At 42.2% G+C, this 24,868-nt stretch overlaps 1 protein-coding gene across 6 annotated transcripts in view; it reads right to left on the bottom strand.

The window, feature by feature from the left end:
• Nucleotides 1-7,114: 7,114 nt before the first annotated feature.
• sned1 (sushi, nidogen and EGF-like domains 1) overlaps nt 7,115-24,868 on the bottom strand; it is an 89,192-nt gene continuing 71,438 nt past the window's right edge. For 5 of the 6 annotated variants that reach the window (XM_060919776.1, XM_060919777.1, XM_060919778.1 and 2 more), the window contains 10 exons: nt 24,633-24,745; nt 24,169-24,450; nt 22,223-22,361; nt 22,019-22,101; nt 19,696-19,794; nt 19,170-19,286; nt 18,772-18,859; nt 17,055-17,134; nt 7,700-7,727; nt 7,115-7,574 (listed from right to left, as the gene is read on the bottom strand). In XM_060919776.1, the coding sequence (XP_060775759.1) occupies nt 7,702-7,727; nt 17,055-17,134; nt 18,772-18,859; nt 19,170-19,286; nt 19,696-19,794; nt 22,019-22,101; nt 22,223-22,361; nt 24,169-24,450; nt 24,633-24,745 (1,027 nt within the window). In that variant the 3' untranslated portion in view covers nt 7,115-7,574; nt 7,700-7,701. Of the gene's footprint in view, nt 7,575-7,699; nt 7,728-17,054; nt 17,135-18,771; nt 18,860-19,169; nt 19,287-19,620; nt 19,795-22,018; nt 22,102-22,222; nt 22,362-24,168; nt 24,451-24,632; nt 24,746-24,868 lie in introns of those variants that run through there. The other variant, XR_009654575.1, reaches the window with a different exon arrangement.

The raw sequence follows: 24,868 nt of genomic DNA, 5'->3' as shown, positions 1-24,868 counted from the left end.
GAGGCGACAGTGCTAACCACTACACCACCATGCCGCCCTGTTAGTAATGTCATTTAGCTCATAATTGTTTCATTGTAACTTAACATGCTAAAGCTAATCATGATTTAAAGTAGCCAAGCTACAGCTAACCACTACACCACCATGCCGCACTTCAGTAATTATAAATACAGCCAATTAACATGAGCCGATCTGACCCAAACCTTAACCTCATACTCATATTCCAAGTTCCTACTCAGTAATCAAAAGGATTTTTTTTTTTGCCTGAAACAGAAAAATCAAGTTTTAACTTGAGTTTTGAAGTTAAATTGCATGCCCTTTTGACTAACACCAAGACAAATACAGAGTCAGTTTCTTTGTTGGATGAAGTTCCCAGTTGACACAAAAGATAAAGACTTGGACTTCCTCCTTATCCGGCACTATTGCCAGGTCAGGATCCATGTGGACCCTACTGATCCACATGTCATTATTTGGAGCATAGTTTTACACAGGATGCCCTTCCTGCCACAACCCTCCCATTTCTGAGCTTGGGAAAGAACCATTCACACCTATTGCTGGGTTTCAGTCACATGACTTTTCTTAGCGGTTTTACCGGAAGTGAAATAGCTGGTGGTCTAAACGGCTGCCGTAGTGCAAACAACTAGCGATAACTAATCAGAGTACGCTCGTAATCTAGAAGCCACTGCTCGCTTTAGATCTATTCAGAAGATTGCTATGTGCAATGGAATCGACCCCTACAGTCTGGGAAAGAAGGATTTGTCATACGATCTTGAAAACTCCCCTTCAGTCAAGTTCCCCGACATCTCGAACTATCTGGTGTTGCAGACGTCCTTCTACACCGTAAAACAGATGAAAGTGTGGAAGGGTATGGAGGCTTACAAACTTTTTTGTATGTGGCTGGGTAAAGGACCTCGCTATCAAGTTGCTGCCGAATGAATCCTGTATTGTTTTTGCCCGTGTAAGTATGTTTTTTTATTTATATATTTTTAAAGTTTTTCATTCACATCTTTACAATGAAGCGCTGCAAGTTGAAGTGGAAACAAACAACAGTTGGCTTGATTCTCACTTGTGTTGGCTCTTATCTCTCAGGTAAATCATTCACAAAGATCATCAGAAACCCCTTTAAAGACCTGGATCTTAGTTAAACGAGACACAGAAGTGATCACGGCACATTGTAACTGTATGGCTGGGGAAGAATTTTGTCGCGACCTTCATGCATATGGACTTAGTGAGGAGTAAACAAAGAAACAGCTGGGGACTTTAGCGCTTCGTGACTAAAAAAAGTACCGTAAAATAACAACACACAGGACAGCTGAGAGGGAAATACAAACCTTTCACCAAGTGATCACTGCAAACTCGAGCATGCTTTGACTCGGCTCCCTTCGATTTCAGCAAGAGGTTCAAAAGCTACCTTTCTCGACGTCTTTTTGTGAAATCTTGTGTTCGTTCACCCTTTTATTATTCGTTCACTGTGAACCCTGAAGAAACTTTTATCAGTTTCACGGTTTGATCGATTCGAACAACCTAAAACAATGCAAGCGTAAGGCATTTTTCATGCGAGCAATGCACCTTCTCCGTACAAACGCTTTGTCAGCTGAGCTTTGGTAGACCACCAGCTAAAGTTTTGAATAACTAATGAGGTGGACGTGACATCATGTGAAACCCAGCAATTGACAATTTAGAGTAGCCAATTAGCCCAACTGCATTTCTTTGGACTGTGGGAGGAAACCCACACAGAGAGAACATGCAAACTCCACACAGAAAGGCCTCTGTCAGCCACTGGGCTTGAACCCAGAACCTTCTTGCTGTGAGGCAACAGTGCTAACTACTACACCACCCCAGACACAGGCTTGGACCAATTGACTGAAACATCATATTTTGACTTTTATACTCAAAAGCATTTAAATAATAAGGAATAAGATTTTCCTGATCTTCATGAGGTTAAAAAAAGAACATTATCTGCACTTTGTAATAATCTAATTTATACAGCAGTTAGTTTTGGTCCACTGGTCTACTTGATTGGTCGAGCAGTGTTCTAAGAGTGTTGATATTTTGCATAAACAGAAACAACATTGATTCACTGTGTGTATCACTCTGCTCATCTGTGTTCGCCACGTAAAATTCCACTTCCTAGTTCTAAACTGTTACTGCAGTAGTGTTCATGACCTCAGCAACAGACATAGCAAATGATACTTTTCAGATATATAACTTTTGACTTAAAATATGACCACTTGTGTTAGCCCTGTGATGATCTGGCGACTTGTCCAGAGTGTACCCCGCCTCTCGCCCATAGTCAGCTGGGATAGGCTCCAGCTCGCCTGCGACCCTGCACAGGGTAAGCGGTTATGGATAATGGATGGGTGGATTTATTATTATTATTATTATTATTATTATTATTATTATCTAAAACTTATTTTTCCATAGTTAAGGTCTTATAAAATTGGAAGTCATTCTTATGCGTGTCCATCAAGTCTTCACAACCTTAGATAGACAGCACCTTTCTGATGATGTTAGCTGATCCTAGAAAAGCACTCTTTTGTAAAGTGGTGATGTTGGTGTTATTTCTGTCTTTTCCAGGTAGTAATCTAGCTTCTTCGGTATGGACCCTAAGGCTCCAATTACCACTGTAACTACAGTTCTGTCTTTATTCCACAATCTTGCTATCTTTTGTCTCAGTTGGGAGTAACTGTCGATCTTCTTGACTTCTTTCTGTTTGATATAATGGTCAGCAGGTACAGCCACATCAATGATGAAGCATTTGTTCTCTCTTTTTTTTTCACGAGAGTAATGTCTGGTCTTGCATGCTGTAGCACCCTATCAGTCTGGATGGTAAAGTCACACAGTATTTTATTATTATTATTATTATTATTATTATTATTATTATTATTATTATTATAAGTAAAGTAAAGTAAAGTAAAGTAAATTTTATTTATAAAGCACATTTAAAAACAGTGCAAACTGACCAAAGTGCTGTACAGTGTCTGGCTAAAACAATAAAAGAAAATAAAAGCAATAAAGCATATTAGTAACATATGGTAAGAAAACATTTTAGCAGCATTCCAATAGACAAAGACAACTGGGCACAGTTTTATTATTATCTCTTAGTACGCACAGTAATTTATACTAGAGTTCTTACATTATAGTGTTCTCCATCAAGTCACTGACCTCAGACCTACTATTATTATTAATAATAATAATAATAATAATAATAATAATAATAATAATAATATTGGGCGGCACAGTGGTGTAGTGGTTAGCACTGTCGCCTCACAGCAAGAAGGTCCGGGTTCGAGCCCCGTGGCCGGTGAGGGCCTTTCTGTGCGAAGTTTGCATGTTCTCCCCGTGTCCGTGTGGGTTTCCTCTGGGTGCTCCGGTTTCCCCCACAGTCCAAAGACATGCAGGTTAGGTTAACTGGTGACTCTAAATTGACCGTAGGTGTGAGTGTGAATGGTTGTCTGTGTCTATGTGTCAGCCCTGTGATGACCTGGCGACTTGTCCAGGGTGTACCCCGCCTTTCGCCCGTAGTCAGCTGGGATAGGCTCCAGCTTGCCTGCGACCCTGTAGAACAGGATAAAGCAGCTAGAGATAATGAGATGAGATGAGATTATTATTCTGTTTCACCCGCTTTTTGGATCCACTACTCCTCCTAGGGCTTTCGAGATAGAGACACTGTTCCAACGCTGAAACGTAGGGCCCGATCTGGAATGGCGTGCTTGTTTTCAGCTTTTGGATCGACACACCTGTTCTCTCATTCTTGTCGTTTTTCTGTCATTTTTTTCCCATAGAGAACGAACAGGGCTCACGAATCAAATCGTCCTGCTTGGCCACGCTTCATCGCAGACGCACCAAACCTCATGTGATACCTCAGGCCAACTCCCCAGACACATATATGCATTCGGCTCTGACCCACACTCATTTTTTCCTTTCTTTTCATGCCCCACTTTTTCATCCATTCACTTCCATTCATTTTTGGCCCCATTGAAAATGAATGGCATTTCGGGAAAAAGCTTTCACTCTCCGTCACATTTTTTAACTGAGTGACCAAACTTCAAGAGACTTCATATGATGCCTCAGGGCAAGTCCCCACTTGCCACATCCATCCCCTCATCTGAGACCTGCACTCGTCTTTTTCTTGGTTTTCACACATCCTTTTTTCCCTCCATAGGCTTCCATTGATTTTTGGCCCAATTCAAATGAATGGAGTTTTCCTCAGTAACACTTCACCACATATCCACTGGTGTAGTGTGCTTGTATACAGCTTTTGGATCGATGCACCTGTTCTGTCGTCCTTGTCGTTTTTCTGTTGTTTTTTCCCATAGAAAATGAATAGGACTCATGAATCGAGTCATCCTACTCAGACACACTCCATAGGAGATGCACCAAACTTCATGTGATACTTCAGACCAACTCCCCTGACACATTCATGCAATCGGGTCTGAACTGCACTCATCTTTTCCTTTTTTTTCCTTCTTTTTTTTCTTCTGTTCTGCTACAGCTCAGCAAGCACACTGCATTTTCTTTGCAGAAATGCAGTCTAGTTATTATTATATCTTAGTACACACAGTAATTTATACTAGAGTTCTTACATTATAGTGCTCTCCATCAAGTCACTTTGACCTCAGACCTATTATTATTATTATTATTATTATTATTATTATTATTATTATTATTATTACCAATTAATTAACTTGAATAATAACAGAATGCTCACAACAATATCTCTGGAAACTTTGAAAGCTCATTTCATATTTCATCATTGTGCAATGGCAAGAATTGTCAGTGTTGTGCAGGAGGAAGCAAAATTAGACAAGAAGCCAAGTTAAAGCGAATTATTCTATCCACATTCACTGGATATGAGCAATCACGCACTCTGATTGGTTTCTTTACTACTAGGCTATCAGCTCATATACCATGAGTAGAGAAAAACAATGGCGAAGCATGTTTCTGAACCAACCAAGGATGAAATAAAAACTCTACTCGAAAACAAAACCCCAAAAAATACAAAAAAAGGAACAAAATACGCAATAAAAGTATTTGATGCTAAGAGCGTCTATATTTTTTTATTTTTCAAGAATTATTATTATAGCATCTTTCACAAATTGTTACTGTCATTTCGGTGGTTTGTTTACATTCTAAGCAGAAATGATTTTGTCAGACATTTTGCATAAAGTTTTTATTTATCGAATTTGCTAAAAATAAAAATGCTCTGTTTTCTCAAAATCCAGTGAATGTGGATAGAATAAAACAGTTATTTCACTCAATCTCATCATACATGGCTTATAGCCAACTCGGTGCTATGCGCCTCATCAGCTATTAGCTCATCTACGACTCGATTTAGTGGAATAACTGTTAAATATTCCCTGATCCTACTCATCACAGCAACAAGACAAGATGTAGCCTAATGGTATGTTAGCTATGGCTTTTTTTTTTTTTTAATTTTATACCTTGCTAGATGCCTTTTATGTCCAGTGGGGATCCTACCAGGACCACACACAGATAAAGGTAGCCATATTTAGCTACCTTAGCTAAATATTTAGCTACAATAGCCAGGGCGGCATGGTGATGTAGTAGTTAGCACGGTTGCCTCACAGCAAGAAGGTTCTGGGTTCGAACCCAGTGGCCGGCGAGGGCCTTTCTGTGTGGAGTTTGCATATTCTCCCCATGTCTGCGTGGGTTTCCTCCGGGTGCTCCAGTTTCCCCCAAAGACACGCAGGTTAGGTTAATATGGGATGGCCTTGGGCTGAGGTGCCCTTGAGCAAGGCACCTAACTCCCAACTGCTCCCTGGGCACTGTTAGCATGGCTGGGTATGTGTGTGTGTGCTCATTGCTCACGTGTGTGTTCACTGCTTCAGATGGGTTAAATGCAGAGAGGAAATTTCACAAGTGTGTGATGAATAAAGTTGTGCTTTCTTCTTTTCTGTGGATTAATATTTTGCCCTGTGGATTAGTATTGTGCTACACCTCTGCTCATTCATCCCTGTTATTTTTAAATGTGGTTAACTACAAGATACTGTGCACAGAAAGTAAACTTCTCTCATGTCCATCAGCCTGAATATATTGATAAAATCTGAACATAGACTGATAGAAATGGAAATGTCAGAAACTGAAAGTAAACTTTTCACAGTCCAGTGCATGCAGAACCAACAGAGCCATCTTGTGGTAAAATGAAGCCAGGTATAGAGCCCTTTAATTAATTATTTGAATTCTGTGGGGTGGCACGGTGGTGTAGTGGTTAGCGCTGTCGCCTCACAGCAAGAAGGTCCGGGTTTGAGCCCCGTGGCCGGCGAGGGCCTTTCTGTGTGGAGTTTGCATGTTGTCCGTGTGGGTTTCCTCTGGGTGCTCCGGTTTCCCCCACAGTCCAAAGACATGCAGGTTAGGTTAACTGGTGACTCTAAATTGACCGTAGGTGTGAATGTGAGTGTGAATGGTTGTCTGTGTCTATGTGTCAGCCCTGTGATGACCTGGCGACTTGTCCAGGGTGTACCCCGCCTTTCGCCCGTAGTCAGCTGGGATAGGCTCCAGCTTGCCTGCGACCCTGTAGAACAGGATAAAGCGGCTAGAGATAACGAGATGAGATGAGATGAATTCTGTGGTTTGAGATTAGTGTCCCTGTATCATCAGGAACTATTTTCAAAAGCTATAATGACTTGAAATCTTTTTTTTTTATATTAAATTTTAATGTAATAATATACAGCACCCTTGCAAAATTCTTGAGATTGAGACTTCTATGCGATTAGATTAACATGGGGTGGCCTTGGGCTGAAGTGCCCTTGAGCAGGGTACCTAACCCCTAACTGCTCCCCGGGCACTGTGGTGTGGCTGCCCACTGCTCTGAGTGTGTGCGTGTGTTCACTGCTTCAGATGGGTTAAATGCAGAGGATGAATTTCACTGTGCTTGAGTGTGCATGTGACAAAGTCTTCTTCTTCTATAGCACAAAGCCTTTACTCTCACATTCATTCCAGGGAAATCCAGGCTGATCTGGAGAGATAAGGTCTGATTACACTGCAAGTGGACTTTTTATTGTTTTAATTTCCTAGAAACATCCATTTCCTTTATCATTTATAGGCTTCCTTTTGAGGAGACACGAGCCAAAGATAAAAAAAAATGACAACAGGCAATTTTTAATAATTTTATTATTAAAATATTCACCTACAAAACACACCTATAAACACTATTTACAGGATAGCTAGCAGAGAAGTTGGATTTATACAAACACAGAGACATGTGAGATGCTTCCTTTAATTGTTTGTGCTCTTGTTGCATGGGTGAGGAAAAAAGATTTTGAAGAGTACCAGTTCTAAGGCTGTATAAGATGCAGTTGGCGAAGGGAGATGCAATGGGGCCAGCGCTTAAAGAAAAATTCCCTGAGGAACTACACAGCCACGTAGTGTCAACATTACAAATCCATTCCAGTTGAGGTATGCTATTGATGCAGGGAAACTGCCAGGGTGTATGGTACATGGCGATCTACAGAATGAAAGGTGGAAAAAACTTGTCCATAAAACTGAGTAAACAATTCATTGTTTCATGTTCTGTACGAAGAGAGGTCTGTGCTTCACCACGTTACTACCGCTTCCTGAAATAAAACAAGAAACAGGAAATAGAATATTAATATAACCGAGCAGCCACATTTCTGTTTAAGAATCAGCATCAGATGAGATGAGTTGCATGACAACTGAAACAAAAGAAAAGTGCAGTCACCTTTATTGCTGTCTTTGTGTTCTGCGGTCTGATAAAAAATAAGAATAAAGAAAAAGTGTTATTGCTGTTTACAAGAGTACATTTTACTTAAAGGTACTGACTGCAAAGTCATCTGAAATTTAATTATTTTTTTAAATTGTGCATGGGATTTTCCTACATTTCACAAGAACAATATCATATGGACAAGATGTGATCATTTTGACGTACTGAGGGTCGCTTTTCTCTGTTTTGGGACTGTTTTCCTACATCTTGAGGTAAACAGTATGGTGCTACGGAAACAGCCAAACGCGAGGAGCTTTAACTAATTAGCATAATTATGGAACTGCGTCACACCAAGATGGCGACGCGTGGAAAACATCGTGACTCTGCATCGACCTCATGGAGAGTTTTGAGTCGCAGGTTTGTAATTTGTGGTTGACATTCGTGAATAGATCCATGAAACAAAAGACAAATCTATCTTTTCTTTGTTGCTACTTTTGTGTTATCATTTCTTTCTCTGTAAGATCAAAACATTAGGTGTATAACTCCATAACTCGCTACTCGCCCATGCATTCTAAGGTTAAGATAGCTAAGCGCTTGCTCGAATGATTTAGTTATCGGTCCAGAAAAACGATGTCATCTAACTTTGCTCTATCTTGCAGTTGCACTCACTAGGCAGGCTTTCCTTTTCTTTTCTGCTGGCTTTTAGCTGGCAGGAGAGTGGAATCTGCCATGTTTGCCCACGCCAACTTGTTTTGGTTAAAAGTAGGTCAAACATACCCCATGGGGGGCATCGTGGCTCAGGCGGATAAGGCGCCATACCATAAATCCGGGGACCTGGGTTCGATTCCGACCCGAGGTCATTTCCCGATCCCTCCCCATCTCTCTCTCCCACTCATTTCCTGTCTCTACACTGTCCTATCCAATAAAGGTGAAAAAAGCCCAAAAAAAAACACGCCCCATGGTGGTCACATGATATCCTTGCTCACCTGCTTCAGCAACCTCCGGAATCGTAAAATGTGTGACGCGTTTTATCTTGGCAAAACATTCACACAAGATACATGGTGTGTGCAGAAGCGAAACATCTCAAAACTCCAACAGCAATAGAAATGGAACATTTTTTCCAGAATTCAACTTTGCAGTCAGAACTTTTAACTTGTCTAAATGATAGGCATTTATACTGTACATATCGCAATTCTGGACAGGTTATCACTAACAATATTGAGAAGTTTAAAAAAATCAATACCTTCAAAGCTATTTAAAAACTCATTGACTAGGCAAAGTATGATATCTTACTGTCATTCAAATTTTTTACAAGCTCTTGTAAATTCTTCAAAACAAAATTAGTATTACAGCAAAGGGAACTTTTAAGAAGAAGAAGAAGAAGAAGCCTTTCTTTATCAAACGTTCACTCAAACACAAACTTAATCACACAGTGAAATTCCTCTCTGCATTTAACCCATCTGACGCAGTGAACACACACACGCACACACAAGTGAGCACCGAACACACACACATACCCAGAGTAGTGGGCAGCTATGCTACAGCGCCCAGGGAGCAGTTGGGGTTGAGGTGCCTTGCTCAAGGGCACTTCAGCCCAACATTCAGCCCAAGGCCGCCCCATATTAACCTAACCGCATGTCTTTGGACTGTGGGGGAAACCGGGTCACCCAGAGGAAACCCACGCAGGCAAGGGGAGAACATACAAACTCCACACAGAAAGGCCCCCTGTCGGCCACTGGGCTTGAACCCAGAACCTTCTTACTGTGAGGCGACAGTGCTAACCACTACACCACCGTGCAAATTCTTCTACTACTATTGCTCTCACTGAATCAACAGAGAAAGTTGTTAATAAGAGTTGTGAGACGAGCCCTGTATCCTGGATTGACTGTAAGGGCGTCACTGGTGATTGACCATTCCAGCAGAAGGGAGTTCTTCACTGGTAAGTAAATCAGTTCACTTTGTCAAGGTTCAGTATGAGATATCATCCTGTATGAGATGTTGGAAGGCTGTCTGATATCTTCAGAGAGACTTAAAAAGTGGATGGAGGGACAAGAGCATAAAGTTGTATGTCATCAGCAAAGTGATGTTAGGAGAAGTAATGAGTCCTGATATCTGAGTGCAGTGATTCAATAAACAGGGATAACAAGAATGGAAAAAGTACTGAACCCTGTGGTACTCTAGTAGCAAGGCTGTGTGGTGATGAAATTGTACCTAGAATTACTTCTGTAGGGATTACAGGTCAGGTGATGATGATGTGATTATTCACAGGGTCAAAGACAGCAGACAGATTATGAGGTTTTCTGCAAAGCCTTGGTGACTGCAAAGAGGGCAATTTCTGCAAACTGGCCTTGTAACCAGACTGGCTAGCCTTCCAGAAGGTCATTTAGTTGAAAATATGAAGACAGATGTATGAGAAGATTATTATACAAGGCCTTGGATAGGCATGGATGGAAGGAAACAGGTCTGTAGTTAACATTAGTGGAGACAAATGTGGTTTTCCTAATGCTTAATTCACACCACGCAATTTAAGCCCTGATTTTCCACTTGCAGACAATTTTTGAGATTGTCAAGGAAAGCCCCAGATCGGAGGCTAATTGGCATTCATTTGGCGATGGCAAATCGTTTGATCACTATATGCCATGTATTCAGAGACGCTTGGCGAGCAACTCGTTGATGCATTGCAGATACTCAAATATCTAACAGACTAAATGTCTGGATCTGTCAACCTGTGCCATCCCCTGGAAATTAAAAGAATCAAGTTCATCTATAAAGTTGCCAGAAGGACCTGATAGATGATAGACCACTATGATATGAGATTTGCAAGAAGTAACAATATGAAATTCAAATCAAAGCTCTGAAGTTCAGGAAGACAAGAAGGATGATATGTCCAGGAAGTGGTGGTAAACAAAACTGTCACCCTACTATGACCAGAAGCCCCAGGGGTATGGGAGAAAGAAAAAGCTGTAGTGAGTGCAGCGCATTCTCTGGGTTGATCCAAATCTCTGTCAGTAGCAAGAGGTGAAGGGAAAGACTAGCAACACTGGCTGTGATAAAGTCAGATTTGTGCACAGCTGACTGGCACTTCCAGAGGTCTCCAGTAACAAGGGGCACCACAGCTGTAGATCTGGGTGGACAAGATCTGCAGATAAGATGGGGGATGTCACATTTGCATCTGCACAGCCTGTAATGAGGAGAAGTGAGGATGGGAGTCCTCCTGAAGCACCTGATTAACAGATATGGAAATTAAGCTGTTCAAGCAAGTCAGAAAGATCAAACAAATCAACAGAGTGACGTGTCCTTCTTTCTCAGTGAACTCTTGCAGGTAAAGTCCATTGTCTTTGTGCAAACGAGTCTTCTCCTGTCGGTGGTTTGCCTCATCTTTGTCAAACAGATTTTTCTCTCACAGGTAGACGATCTTGTCTTTGGGCAACCAAGTTTTATCTCATAAGTAGGTTCCCTTGACATTGATTAACCAAGTCTTCATACAGAGATGCTAATGGAAGAAAGGCTGCCATTACAGAATTTACTTAAAGAAGTTAACAAGCTTGAGTAACCACCAGCTTTCATATGGGCCTTTTCCACTACCCTTTTTCAGCTCACTTCAGCCCAACACGGCTCGCGTTTCGACTACCTCAGAGCAGCACGACTGAGCTCACTTCAGCCTTACTCAGCACCCAAAACTCGCACGATTTTGGAGTGGGGCTGAAGTGAGCCCAACCGAGCCGAGTGGGGCTAGGGGCGTGAGGAGACACTCCCCTGTGCACTGATTGGTGAGGAGGAGTGTCCTCACATGCCCACACACGCCCCGTGAGCACGCTGGGATCTGTAAACACCGTAAACCCGGAAGAAGAAGAATTGCGACAAAGAAGAAGAAGATCAGAAAACTAGAAGATGGAAGACCAACCCAAGTGAGGACAACAAGCCACAGCACCAAGACCAGCAACACTAACGACTCCATGTCCTCCATGTTTATTGTTTACTATCCGGGTCGTGAGACTACTGCTTAAAAGGTCACTGATGTCACTGTTTGTGCCGCCTAATGACATCACGTGATGTCCACCCACTTTCGCTAACTCCACCCAATGTGCCCACCCACTTCCAGCCAGCACGGTTCAGCGCGGTTGTAGTTGAAATGCAACCCCAACAGGCCCACTCAACTCGACTCAGCCCAACTCAGCACCGCACGGCTCAGCCCAACTCAGCCGCGTTGGTAGTGGAAAAGCCCCTATAGTTGTAATTGCCAGCTGAGCCATTTCAGTGTACTGGGAAATAGCTTGCTTTGCAACTGCCCAAGTATGGAAACTAGAAACTAAAAATTGCCAGAAACAAGAATCTAATCTGGATAAAAGCCCAGAGTGTAGACTGTTCCCTCTACTTTTAGGAATAGAGCTAACTGTGTCTGTGTATGTTGTCTGTATACTGTTGTCGACAGTGACCGAATGCACTCTGTTTCAGTCAGGTACTCTGTTATCCTTGATTTGCAAGTGATGTCAAAGCAAAATAGAAACCCGGATGTCGGCCATGATGGTGGATATACAAATGTGGGGTCAAGCGACATTCCATACAAAACATAGTCACGCGTGCACAACTCTCTTTGTTTTTCCACTGCTTTAAGTGTTCTTTTAGCTATGCCATATCTTTGTGCTGTGTATGGTTGTGGTCACAGCAGTATTCGTGACCGTGGCACGTTCCGATTTTTTACAATTCCGTCTGTGATTCGGAAAGAGGAAACTCTGAGGCCTAGTACAGAGAGGAGACGAGGGGATCAGGACACTATGTCCAATGACCATTTCATCCAATAATTAAGACATTTTGTCCAAAGCCTTTTTCATGTGCACTATCAATTATTTTATATTTCAGGTATTCCTGTGTTCGCGAATGAAAGCCCCGCGAGAATGCTGCTCGGCGCCTAAATATTCAACATGATCCAGCCGGCTTTAAAAAATTAATAACTCGGCCAACGGAGCTCACAGCGAAGCCAAATTTGACCGGCACCTCCCTCTAAGCCTCCCCCTTGGAAAGAGCATGGTCTTGGGTCAGTAGGACTGTGCCTCAGCCCGGGATTTGTGAACGAAGCCCCCACGAGAGCGCTGCTCGGTGTCTAAAGATTTATCATGATCCAGCTGGCATTAAAAATTAATAACTTGGCCAACGGAGCTTGCAGTGAAGCCAAATTTTATAGGCACCTCCCTCTAAGCCTCCCCCCTTCAAAAGCGCACGGTCTCGGGTTGGTAGGACCGCGCCTCGGCCTGGGATTCGTGAGCAAAGCCCCCGCAAGAGCGCTGCTCGGCGCCTAAAGATTTAATATGATCCATACTATGGCACTCATTTGCTTTACAAAAATGTGTTTTACTTCGGTCAAATTCCACTGAGAATTCCTCCTTTTTTCAAACAAACAAATACCAGAAATATAAAATAACTGATAGCGCGTATGAAAAAGGCTTTGGATGAAATGACCTGTATTCGTATTCGATGGTCGGTAGAAGCGTCTTATCTTCAGAAAAGCCTGACTTTTTTAAATAACATGGATCAAAATCACACATATCTATCTTCGCTCGATCGTTCAAATCATGGTAATAGTGAGAAAATTCAGCATTGTTTACAGACACGCTTTCAGCGGTTGCCATCCTAGTTGCCTTGTATATCCACTATCATGGCGGACACTCATGACGTAGCAGATTTTGATGACATGGTTGCAAGTCATCTATGGACCCTTTTCACGTGACGTCACGACAAACGCGGCCGCCATTTTGGACATGTACTACCAGTAGTTTACCACAGCCAGCATTGAGGAACGGCAGCAAAGAAAGTGTTTATTTTCAGCAAGACTTCCATCATGCCACTATATTGTTGTGCACCTGGATGTAGTAACCATCAACAAACAAGGCAAGGTTTATCATTTTATCGGATCCCGACGGAGAAGATGGATAGCGACCATTAACAGGAAAGATTGGCAGCCCTCGGCATACCAGCGCTTGTGCAGTGACCACTTTGTTGGAGGTAAGACGAATAAAATTAGCCAGAAAAGGCATTACATTGCTGTTAACATTCTGTGGCGGCGAGTGTGTAACCAAATAGGCTAAAATAACCCATTGTAACCTCTTTGTTCTTCTGTAGTAGCTATTAGCTAACGACATTAGCTAGCGTTGTGTTCCTTTGCTGTTGGTAGACTGTAGGACAGATCAGAGGCAGTGTCCTACAAACAGGGGGAGCAAGCCGGAGCGCGCTCCGGAACCTCGGGCGTTGGCTCCGGCAGCTATTTACACTGGATCCGGTGATCCGACACCTCTTTTGACTATGTAACAAAAAAAAACAAAAAAACCCCAAATAATTAAATAAAAAAATGCAAGTTTATTTAGTGTTAATGTCTGATTTTGATATCTGCCTTGTTGGTGATTTCTCTCATGAAACGACATCCACAAAATATCTGCAGATGAACTTAATTTGCAGTGTTATTACAAAACATGCCCAGAAGCACAGCGCCGCGCCCCCCTCCCCCCCTCTTTTTTTCCGCACCGGAGCTGCTCATCCTCTGCGCTCCGGGACCTCCCACTTTACAAATTAAGCACTGCCTACAAATAAGTGTTCAAAACAAGAGGAACATGTATTTGTCTCTTAAATCCAGGCTGTTCCCTGTAATCTGTAACAACGGTTGGAGAAAGTAATGGCAAATAGTGAGTGCACAAACCATAGAAGGTAAACTGTACACAGCGCCAGGGCAGTGTGATGGTATGTCTACTTTTAGATTGTGTTAGCTTATCAATGAACACACTCGTCACTCGACGAGTTTCACGTCTTTACGACGGATACTTAAACGTGTGTTAGGTATTATTGTTGCAGTCTAAGCAGTCATTGTAGCAGCTAGATGAGCGAGAACCGAAAGGGTCTGTGCCATAAACCGTTATTTCTGTACGGCGTTGCTAATGTGTCGTTACTGTTGTTATTTCTCCCTCTGCTCGCCCTGTAAATGCCCTACGTCGCTGGATAGCGAAGGTGTTTTCTGCATCTCACTCCTTTTTCTTGTATGTTCTCCGTTTGTCGCCTTCCTCGCATTCAAACCAATTCGAGCCGAAGTCCGCTACATGTCCAAAATGGTGGTCGCGTTTACGAAGGTCACGTGACTGAAAAGGGTCTATACTAACCGAGCTGCAACCAGTGAATAAATGCTAATTGAAGAATTTCAAGGTGCAAAGGTGCTCAGAGGTAGGACTTGACATTTCTGACTGCTTTAGGGTAACTTCCTTGAAGAAAATGTAATGGTTATATCTGCAGACAGTTTTCCCTACCTCCCCAGTATCCCCCTACACACTTTAGTTTCCCTTCTCGCCAAACTGACAAACTCCTACTTCCCAGTTCCCTGCCCCCGTCCCCTCATATACAATGCACCCACTGACATTGTCATCAATCCTGAGGGGGGATTTCCCCATAGGATTTAGTGATTTATTTCACAGTTTTAAAAAGCCATAATTCCTCCCATCCTCGCTAAATAACTACAGATCAGTCTCCCTTCTTCCAGTTCTATTGCAAACACTTAAACCTGTTGTCCTGCTGGATCCGAGTCCAGTCCAGATTGCCTTATTGACTGTTTTAGACAGATTTTGAGCAGCAAAAAAACTGACAAGCCCTCAACTCTTACACTGGTGGATCCAGCTGCATTATTTGGTATAGTGACGCACCAGATTCTCCTCTTTCCAAACTTGGCATGATGAGAATTACACTCAGGCAATTTGAATCCTACTTCTCAGTGTGGTCATACTGTGTGCTACAGTGTGAAATTGAGAAACAAAGGTCCAAGCTATATCATGTAAAAACTGGCATCCCCCAGCTATCTACAGTTGGCGGTCTTCTTTTCATTGTCCACAGTATCACTGCAGCCAATCCCATACTTTTTCATGAAGCTCAGCCATTTCAACCTCAATTTACAATTTCATCCGACTGAGGACACCTATTGCCACCTAGCCTTCAGATTACCATCAAGTTCTGCCTCGAATAATGGGGTAAAAATTTATGACAAGCAAACTTTTATACAATCCCAATTCCAAAAGGTTGGGACACTGTATAAAATGTAAATAAAAATGCAGGCAAGCTGGAGCCCATCCCAGCTGACTATGGGTGAGGGGTAGAGTACACCAGGTTGCCAGGTCACTGCAGAGCTGACACATAGACAACCATTCACATTCACACCTACGGTCAATTTAGAGCCACCAATTAGCCTAACCTGCATGCCTTTGGGGGAAACCGGAGTACCCGGAAGAAACCCACGTGGAGAACATGCAAACTCCACACAGAAAGGCCCTCATTGGCAGCTGGGCTCGAACCCAGGACCTTCTTGCTGTGAGGCAACAGTGCTAATCACACCACTGTGCCGCCCCAAAATGTTTCTACTCTTCAATATTTCCACGATTCATCTCATTTTACTTACACACTGTAGCTGCTCTCATCAAGTTCAGGTCCTTGGTACGAGCCTACAGAGTAATGTAATGTCATCACGACATGAAGTCAATCATTAGGACTTATGCTGAATCTAAATCTCTGCAGATTGTGAGTCAATAGTGCCTGGTGATCCCACGATATCAAAGCACAAAGTCTCAAACCAGATTTTTCTCACTGGTGATTTGACCAGCATCAGGTTCAGTTCATATAAAGATTTCCTTCAAGATAGAACTGAATACTCAGAGTGAGTATTTGACAATTTTCTACAGAAACCTGATGTCTCCGCGAGTGTTCATGTGCTTTTTTTAGGTGTGCCCTCTTTTGGCATTCAGTTGGTAAACCCGTGTTCCTTGCTGCTGCTTATTGTACTGAAATACTGGTATTGTATTATTATTTATCTTTTTTTCTCTTTATTTCAGCCAATTTGTAACGAGGTCAAGGTATAAGAATTGTCTGATGTTACTTTGACTAGTAGCAAAAAACATCTGCCAAATGTAAACATAATAACGTATATGTAAAATTCCGTGCTGGAAAGTCTCTCGTCAAATTTGGATTGTGTGCAATAGGCTTTAAATCTGTCCTGCCCAGACAAACAAAAGATAAACTATGTTCTGTCTGAAACGTGCAGGTTCAATCCAGTACAAGAAACATGAAAAATGAGATGTCAAAAGTAACCTGAACAGTTCAATAAAGAGTCCTGATTGTGTGCTGGTTTTGGCTGTAGTTAATGAAATGTAACAAATATAGGTATTCTGGTTAGAAATTCGAATTATAAATCATCCTACTGACAAGTTGGCCTACAAGAATGAATTTCTGGCAGATGCCTTTATATCTTATCCAGTCCCACTCATTTTAAGCTCGCCTGGACCTCAATCACACAGTCTTACACAAGACAACAGCATAAGGTCCAAATAGAGTAGTTTGCCTGGAGGATACTTACTGGAGTTTTTCTTATTGAGCACAGGTTCACAGATCTCCCTAAAACAAACGTCCTGCTGTACTTTATATGTTCTTTTATATCTGTGAAGCAAAATAGGAAAAAAAAATCAAAGAAAAACTCAAATCAAGACCAGAGTAGATACAACAGAATATGTATAGAGCTGTATGCAAAAGTTTGGGCACCCCGGTTAAGTTTCATTTCATAAAGATAAGCTCTTTTCTAAAACACTAACTAACTATACACACACACGGTGGTGTAGTGGTTAGCACTGTCACCTCACAGCAAGAAGGTCCTGGGTTTGAGCCCAGCGGCTGGCAAGGGCCTTTCTGTGTGGAGTTTGCATGTTCTCCCTGTGTCTGCGTGGGTTTCCTCTGGATGCTCTGGTTTCCCCCACAGTTTAAAGATATGCAGGTTAGGCTAATTTATATGGTGGCTCTAAATTGACCGTAGGTGTGAATGGTTGTTTGTCTCTGTGTCAGCCCTGTGATAACCTGACGACTTGTCCAGGGTGTACCCCGCCTCTCGTCAGCTGGGATGGGCACCCAGAGGAAACCCACACAGACACGGGGAGAACATGCAAACTCCACACAGAAGGGCCCTTGTCGGCCACTGGGCTCGAACCCAAAACTTTCTTGCTGTGAGGCGATAGTGCTAAACACTGTGCCACTATATATATATATATATATATATATATATATATATAGATAGATAGATAGATAGTTTGAGCGAGCTAGCACTATTACAGTACATTAGAGCAAGCACAATTTTGGTGGGCTTTAGAGAATGACATGGGAATTTTATCATAAAATTTAATGCCTTATTCATTTATTTATTTATTTATAAGTCATTTGAAATTACTCCTTCACAACTAGAAAATTTCTGATACCTTCCCAGGGTCTGTTATACAATGGGACACTGATAGTCATTCAGGGTACAGATAGTTCTGGATGAACAACATGCAATATAAACTGTGCAAAAACAAACAAACAAACAAACAAACAAACAAACAAACAAACAAACAAACCCTGATACCTGCAAACCCCAAATTTGATTGTTCTATTTCATGTTGTTTTGTATAATGTTACCCAAGCTTATTCATTGTACAGTGTTTGTCTTTATTATAATCTCTTGTTTCTCAAATCTTGTGTGATTTGTATCCTGTTTTTTGTATCCATCTTCAGTAACTGCTTTATCCTGGTCATGGTCACGGTGGATCTGGGCCCTATGCTGGGAACACTGGGTGTGAGGTGGGAACATGGTATGCGTGCGCGCACACACACACACACACACACACACACACACGTCTTAGAGCTCATATTTTTAGCTTAACCAATTCATCTACCAGCATGTTCTTGGGAGGTGGGAGGAGGGAAACCACATGGACCCAGGGAAGACATGTGAAACTCCAAACAGAAGATCAAACCAAGGACTCTGGAGCTGTGAGGCTCTGCTGTGCCACTGTGCCTCCTTTGTGATACTTTAGGAATTTTTGCCTTCAGCATTTTTCCCTCAGTTATCCTCTCAAAATGAATCTAGTTCATAAATATTCTGTCTTGCATGAACACTAGGTATTTGGGATCTGTCCACATGTAACAAATACAGCCAATGAAGCAGCATGGACCCAAACTTTTACATACGACTGCATTTTAGTGTAACAAGCTTTTTCTATCTGCATGTACAATCTGAGCTACACAAGACAGAAAAAAAAACACCTTACAGATAATTGCAGACTCCATCCTTCCATACAGGCACGCTCTTTGTTTCAGAGTAGAGGCGGGTACAAGGATGTTTTACTCGTTGGCAATCTAATGGCAAATGTGTGTGTGTGCGGGGAGAGAGAGAGAGAGGAACACACACAGGTTAATCAAGTAACAACGTGAGGAAACAATTCGCTGTTATTTCATAAACATGTTCTCACTCTCTGGAAAACACTTGAATAAGGAATGGGATATCCAAACTAGATAATAAAGTGCACTGGTGTGGGAAGAGGTGATTAGATGATTGAGCCACCCCTCACTTGGAAAATATCTGGCATGGATCTGAATGTGTCTTGAGTGTTTCTTGACTCGGAGAAAGAGACGGTATGATAAAGTGTGACTTGCTGGTTGGACTTACACAACTGACACTGTCTGCCCTTAAAGCTCATCGGACATTCACAGCTGAAATTGTCTCCACTCTGTATGCAAGTCCCTCCATTCTGACAGGGCTGACTCCTGCAGTCACGCTGAGACTCTGCAACACACACACACACACACACACACACACACACACACACACACACACACACACACACACACAAAAGCCGTTTTAAAACATACAGTACATTGTTGTGTCTCTCTGCTGCCTCGGTGTCTCTTAATTCAACTACACATTACTAAAAAACGCCTGACAGAATACAATAAAATAATAGGGCTAAAAGAACAAAAGATATTTCATCGAAAGTAAAATTTAAGCTTATACCATCTTGTTATTATTACATGACTGTAATGGTGTGTGTCATGCAGATTGACACTTTGTGAATTTCTGCCACAGCTGGCAGCAATTAGAGGGTCAAAATATCACTTACAGACCCAAAGCAGAATCTGAAGCGAGCTGCTGTTTCTTAAGATAATACTTCTGGTTCACTGAAAGGAACACCCACCACTTTTCCTCTTCGTCACTTCTTCAGGGCTCTCCAGAGCCAGACTGATTTTGTTGGTTGTTTCCTCCATTCTCTCTAATTTGATTGGAGGTTCAGGTTCTGAATGAAATCAAAGTGCAAATGGGTTCAAGTTCATTAATTATTCAGTACATGCGTACACACAGCCATAAATTTAAAAACGCTGACAGGTGACGTGAATAACATTGATTATGTTGTTACAGTGTCACCTTTCAAAGGGTGGGATATAAGCAAGAGAACAGTCAGTTCTCAAAGTTGATGTGTTGGAAGCAGGAAAAATAGGCAAGCGTAAGGATCTGAGCGACTTTCACAAGGGCCAAATTGTGATGGCTAGATGATTGGGTCTGAGCATTGATAAAATGGCACATCTTGTGAGGTGTTCCCAAGATACAGTGGTTAGTACCAAACAAATGTGGGCCAAGGAAGGACAACCGGTGAACCGGCAACAGGGTCATGGGTGTCAAAGGTGTTAGCATTAACTTTTTCAGCAGGTTGTGCTACAGTTGCTCTTCTGTGGGATTGGACCATATGGGCAAGTATTCGTGCCCCATGCGAATCAGTGAGTCTTGGCCGCTCATGACCCTGTCACCGCTTCACCGGTTGTCCTTCCTTGGACCACGTTTGGTAGGTACTAACCACTGCATACCAGGAACACCCTACAAGACCCTGCCGTTCTGAAGATGCTTTGACCAAGTTATCTAGCCATCACAATTTGGCCCTTGTCAAAATCGTTCAGGTTGTTACGCTCGCCCATCTTTCCTGTTTTCAACACATCAACTTCAAGAACTAGCTGTTCCCTTGCTGCCGAATATATCCCACCCCTTGACAGGTGCCAGATAATCAATGTTTTTCATTTCACCTGTCAGTGGTTTTAATGTTATTGCTGATCAGTGTGTGTGTGTGTGTGTGCGCGCGCGCGTGTGTGTGTGTGTACACATATATATCAGGTGCAAACAGTGTACACCATTTGCACCTAATTTGCTGATTGCCAATATCTACCCTGTAGCACAGTTTCCCTTTATAAAATGACATCTGGAAGGGAGAGGAACAACATGGGATAGCATTCATGGCTAATGGTTTCCATTATTCCATTATTCCAATAGTTAGCAGGTGATACAGTGGTGCAGAAGGTGGTGTTGCCACCTCACAATCCAGGATCCCATGTTAAATCCTGAGCTCAGGTTACTGTTTCCCTCAGATCTTTCCCACCCCCCAAAAACCAACTGGCAGGTCAATTGGCTACTTTAAAATGGCCCCTAGGTGTGAATGAGCATGTCTGTGTGTGAGAATGGTGTCCTGCGATCCAGAGTGTATCCCTGCCTAGTGGCTTATCTTCCCAAGATATGCTCTGGATCCACATTGACCCAGACAAGGATAATCCATCCATCATAATGGATGGATTAGTGACTGTAGCCGCTTGTACTGTGCAGGGTCGCAGGCAAGCTGGAGCCTATGCCAGCTGACCATGGGTGAGAGGCAGGGTACATCCTGGACAAGTCGCCAGGTCATCGCAGGGCTGACACATAGACACAAACAACCATTCACACTCACATTCACACCTACGGTCAATTTAGAGCCACCAATTAGCCTAACCTGCATGTCTTTGGGGGAAACCGGAGCATCTGGAGGAAACCCGGGCACACACAGAGAGAACATACAAACTCCACACAGAAAGGCCCTTGTCAGCTTCATTCTTGCTGGGCTTGAACCCAGGACCTTCTTGCTGTGAGGCGACAGTGCTAACCACTATACCATCGTGCTGCCCGACGAGGATAATAGTGACCCTAAAGTTAGCAAGTTGGATCACACAATATAATAATCAGCCTCATTTTATCTAGCTTCATCACATTTGCTTAATGGCTTTAATCACAATATAATAGTCATCCCATTGCTAGCAAACTTAGTTCTTGGTTTGAACTGCATAATATAATAGTTGCCCTAACATGAGCTAAGTTATTAGCGAACTTGCCAAGTTAGTGAATTCAAATACTGCTGAACTGCTAAGTGGTAGCTTTAGATAAGCTAACTTACTGTATAGCCATTGTTGTGTTCACCTTGGTGCCTATATACAGCCAACATATAGATATACAATACAGTACAGTATACAGAAAATACTTGAAATTATTTTCAGTTACTATGGCTAATCAAATAGGAAGGCTATGTTTTTACAAAAGTGAGGAATCACTGAAAGTCAGAACTCATCAGTTGGTCCTGAGAGTTTATGTGTTAGTCAGACTAACATTCCAACAATGTCATGCAGCAAAGTCATGTAAAAACAAATCAGTGTTTTAAAACCATAACTGACTTGTGCGATGGCGAATGACTTTGCGCTGTGAGTTGGCGAATTTGGCTGTTATCCTCCCCCGACCATCTTTCAGTTCTGTGTATCTGTGTGAGACCAGAAAGAAAAACTTCATTTGATAGCATCAATTTAAAACAGTTGCACTAATAAAAACATATTGTCTAAATATTATGAAAAATGTATTTTATCTTCCCAACATATACCTACCTGGGCTGTTCTTCTGAATGCTCGCTGTCTTTATCAGAACCTCGATGTTGTAGTTTAGTACGAGTCAGAGTGCGCCTGCTCGAGGTGTCCCGACCTCCCTGAGCTCTCTCAGCTTTCCCCTGTGGCTCCTCCAGAGGTACTGCATGAGAGAACTTTCACATTTATTACTTTGGCTAAAGTATTTCTCAAAACCACTTATATATTTGGAAGAATTCAATCCAAGCAAATACAACCCCAATTCCACGAAGTTGGGACACTGTGTGTAACCTGTAAATAAAAACAGAATGCGACAATTTGCAAATCATGGAAACCGTATATTTCATTGAAAATAGTACAAACACAAAATATCAAATGCTGAAACTGAGAATTTTTTTGTTTTTTGAAAAATATATGCTCATTTTGAATTGGATGTCAGCAACATGGTTCAGTAAAGTTAGGACAGAGGCATGTTTACCACTGTGTTGCATCACGTCTGCTTTTAACAACACTCTGTAAATGTTTGGGAACTGAGGAGACCAACTGCTGTAGTTTTAAAAGAGAAATGTTGCCTCATTCTTGCCTGATATACAACTTCAGTTGCTCAACAGCTTGGGGTCTCCTTTGCTGTATTTTGCACTTCATAATGCGCCAAATGTTTTAGATGGGAGACAGGTCTGGACTGCAGGCAGGCCAGTTTAGCACCCAGACTCTTTTACGACAGAGCCATGCAATTTTAATATGTGCAGAAAGCAGTTTGGCATTGTCTTGCTGAAAGAAAGAAAGAAAGAAAGCCTTCCCTGAAAAAAGATTTTGTCTGGATGGCAGCATATTGTTCTGAAACGTGTATATATCATTCAGCATTAATGATGCCTTCCCAGATGTACAAGCTTCGAATGTCATGTGTTCTAATGCACCTTCATACCATCACAGATGCTGGCTTTTGAATTGTGCACTGATAACAAGCCGGATGGCCCCTCTCCTCTTTAGCCTGGATGACTTGGTGTCCATGATTTCCAAAAGGAATATCAAATTTTGATTCATCAGACCACAGGGCAAGTTTCCATTTTGCCTCAGCCCATCGTAAAAGAGCTCGGGCCCAGAGAAGGTGGCGGTGTTTCTGGATATTGTTTATATCTGATTTTAACTTGTATTTGTGGATGCAGTAATGAACTGTTTTCACAGACGATGGTTTTCTGAAGTGTTCCTGGGCCCATACAGTGATTTCCACTACAGACACGTGTCTGCTTTTAATGCAGTGTCGCCTGAGGGCCTGAAGATCACAGGCATCCAATGTCAGTTTTCAGCCTTGTCTCTCACATACAGAGATTTCTCCAGATTCTCTGAATCTTTTAATGATATTATGTACCACAGATGATGTGATCCCCAAATTCTTTGCAATTTTATATTGAGGAATGTTATTCTTAAATTGTTGCACTGTTTGCCCACGCAGTCTTTCACAGAGCAGTGAACCCCTCCCCATCTTTACTTCTGAGAGACTCCGCCTCTCTGGGATGCTCTTTTTATACCCAATCATGTTACTGACCTGTTGCCAATTAACCAAATAATTTTTTTAGCATGACACAACTTGTTCAGTCTTTTGTTGCCCCTGTCCCAGCTTTTCTGAAACATGTTGCTGACATCAAATTGAAAATGAGCACATTTTTTTTCGAAAAACAATACAATTTCTCAGTTTCAACATTTGATATGTTGTCTTTGTACCATTTTCAATTAAATATAGGGTTTCCATGATTTGCAAATCGTCACATTCTGTTTTTATTTATGTTTTACACAGTGTCCCAACTTTTTTGAACTTGGGGTTGTATAGGAGGATTGGATAGACTTGCTTAATGGTTCAACAGTGGCTGTTTCACCAACTTTTGTTATTCACAAGTACGTTAATAAGTATGTCAATATTCATACACATTGTACAGCTGGAACATAAAGAGTAGCTGATTGTTGTGACTCACATGTGGTGAAAGCTAAGTGCTGGGCCACGCTGTGGATCTGTTCATGGCTTGGGGTGTTGCGCACAGCAGTCAGGGCGAGCCGATAGTGTTGCCCTGGGCTCAGATCTCGTATGGTGTACATGCTCAGAGTTCCATCAGGCAGGTAGCGGCTCCGTGCGGTTAGGCCACGTGTCACGTTCACCACAAAGCCATCAGGGATGCTCCTTGGATGCCGGTCCCATGTGACTCGTGCGGTGGTGGAGCTCACGTGGGATAGAGAGAGGTTCTGGGGAGGCAATGGTTCTGACATAGAAAGAAAATGGGATTAGAACTTATAGAAAATAGATATTTTCCAACACAGTGGATTTCTATTAATATATACACTGTATGTGCATATGTGTGTGAACATTGTGCTTTCTTGTCAATACAACAGAGACCATGACAGACAGAGAGGCAAAATTAGACATAAATAGATGTAAACGTACTTGTCCAGAAGTTCAGGGGTCCAGAAGAGTGGCTGGTGGAGGGCAGGTCCTCAGGACGAAGTCCACTCTGTGTCAGCACATCTACAGTGTACATTTGACCTGGAAGAAGCGAACTGTGACAAACACATTATACATTTTTTTTTGACAAATCTACTTTCAGAGTGTAGTGTAGATGTAAATGAAGAAGCTGACTAAATGCTATCAACATGGCCTCAAGCGAGACATCTACTCGTAGT

The sequence above is a fragment of the Neoarius graeffei genome, chromosome 4 (genome assembly GCF_027579695.1).
Source record: "Neoarius graeffei isolate fNeoGra1 chromosome 4, fNeoGra1.pri, whole genome shotgun sequence".
In the NCBI taxonomy this organism is placed as follows: domain Eukaryota; kingdom Metazoa; phylum Chordata; class Actinopteri; order Siluriformes; family Ariidae; genus Neoarius; species Neoarius graeffei.
Note: the sequence above shows the minus strand (reverse complement) of the source record. Positions and strands in the feature narration are given on the sequence as shown.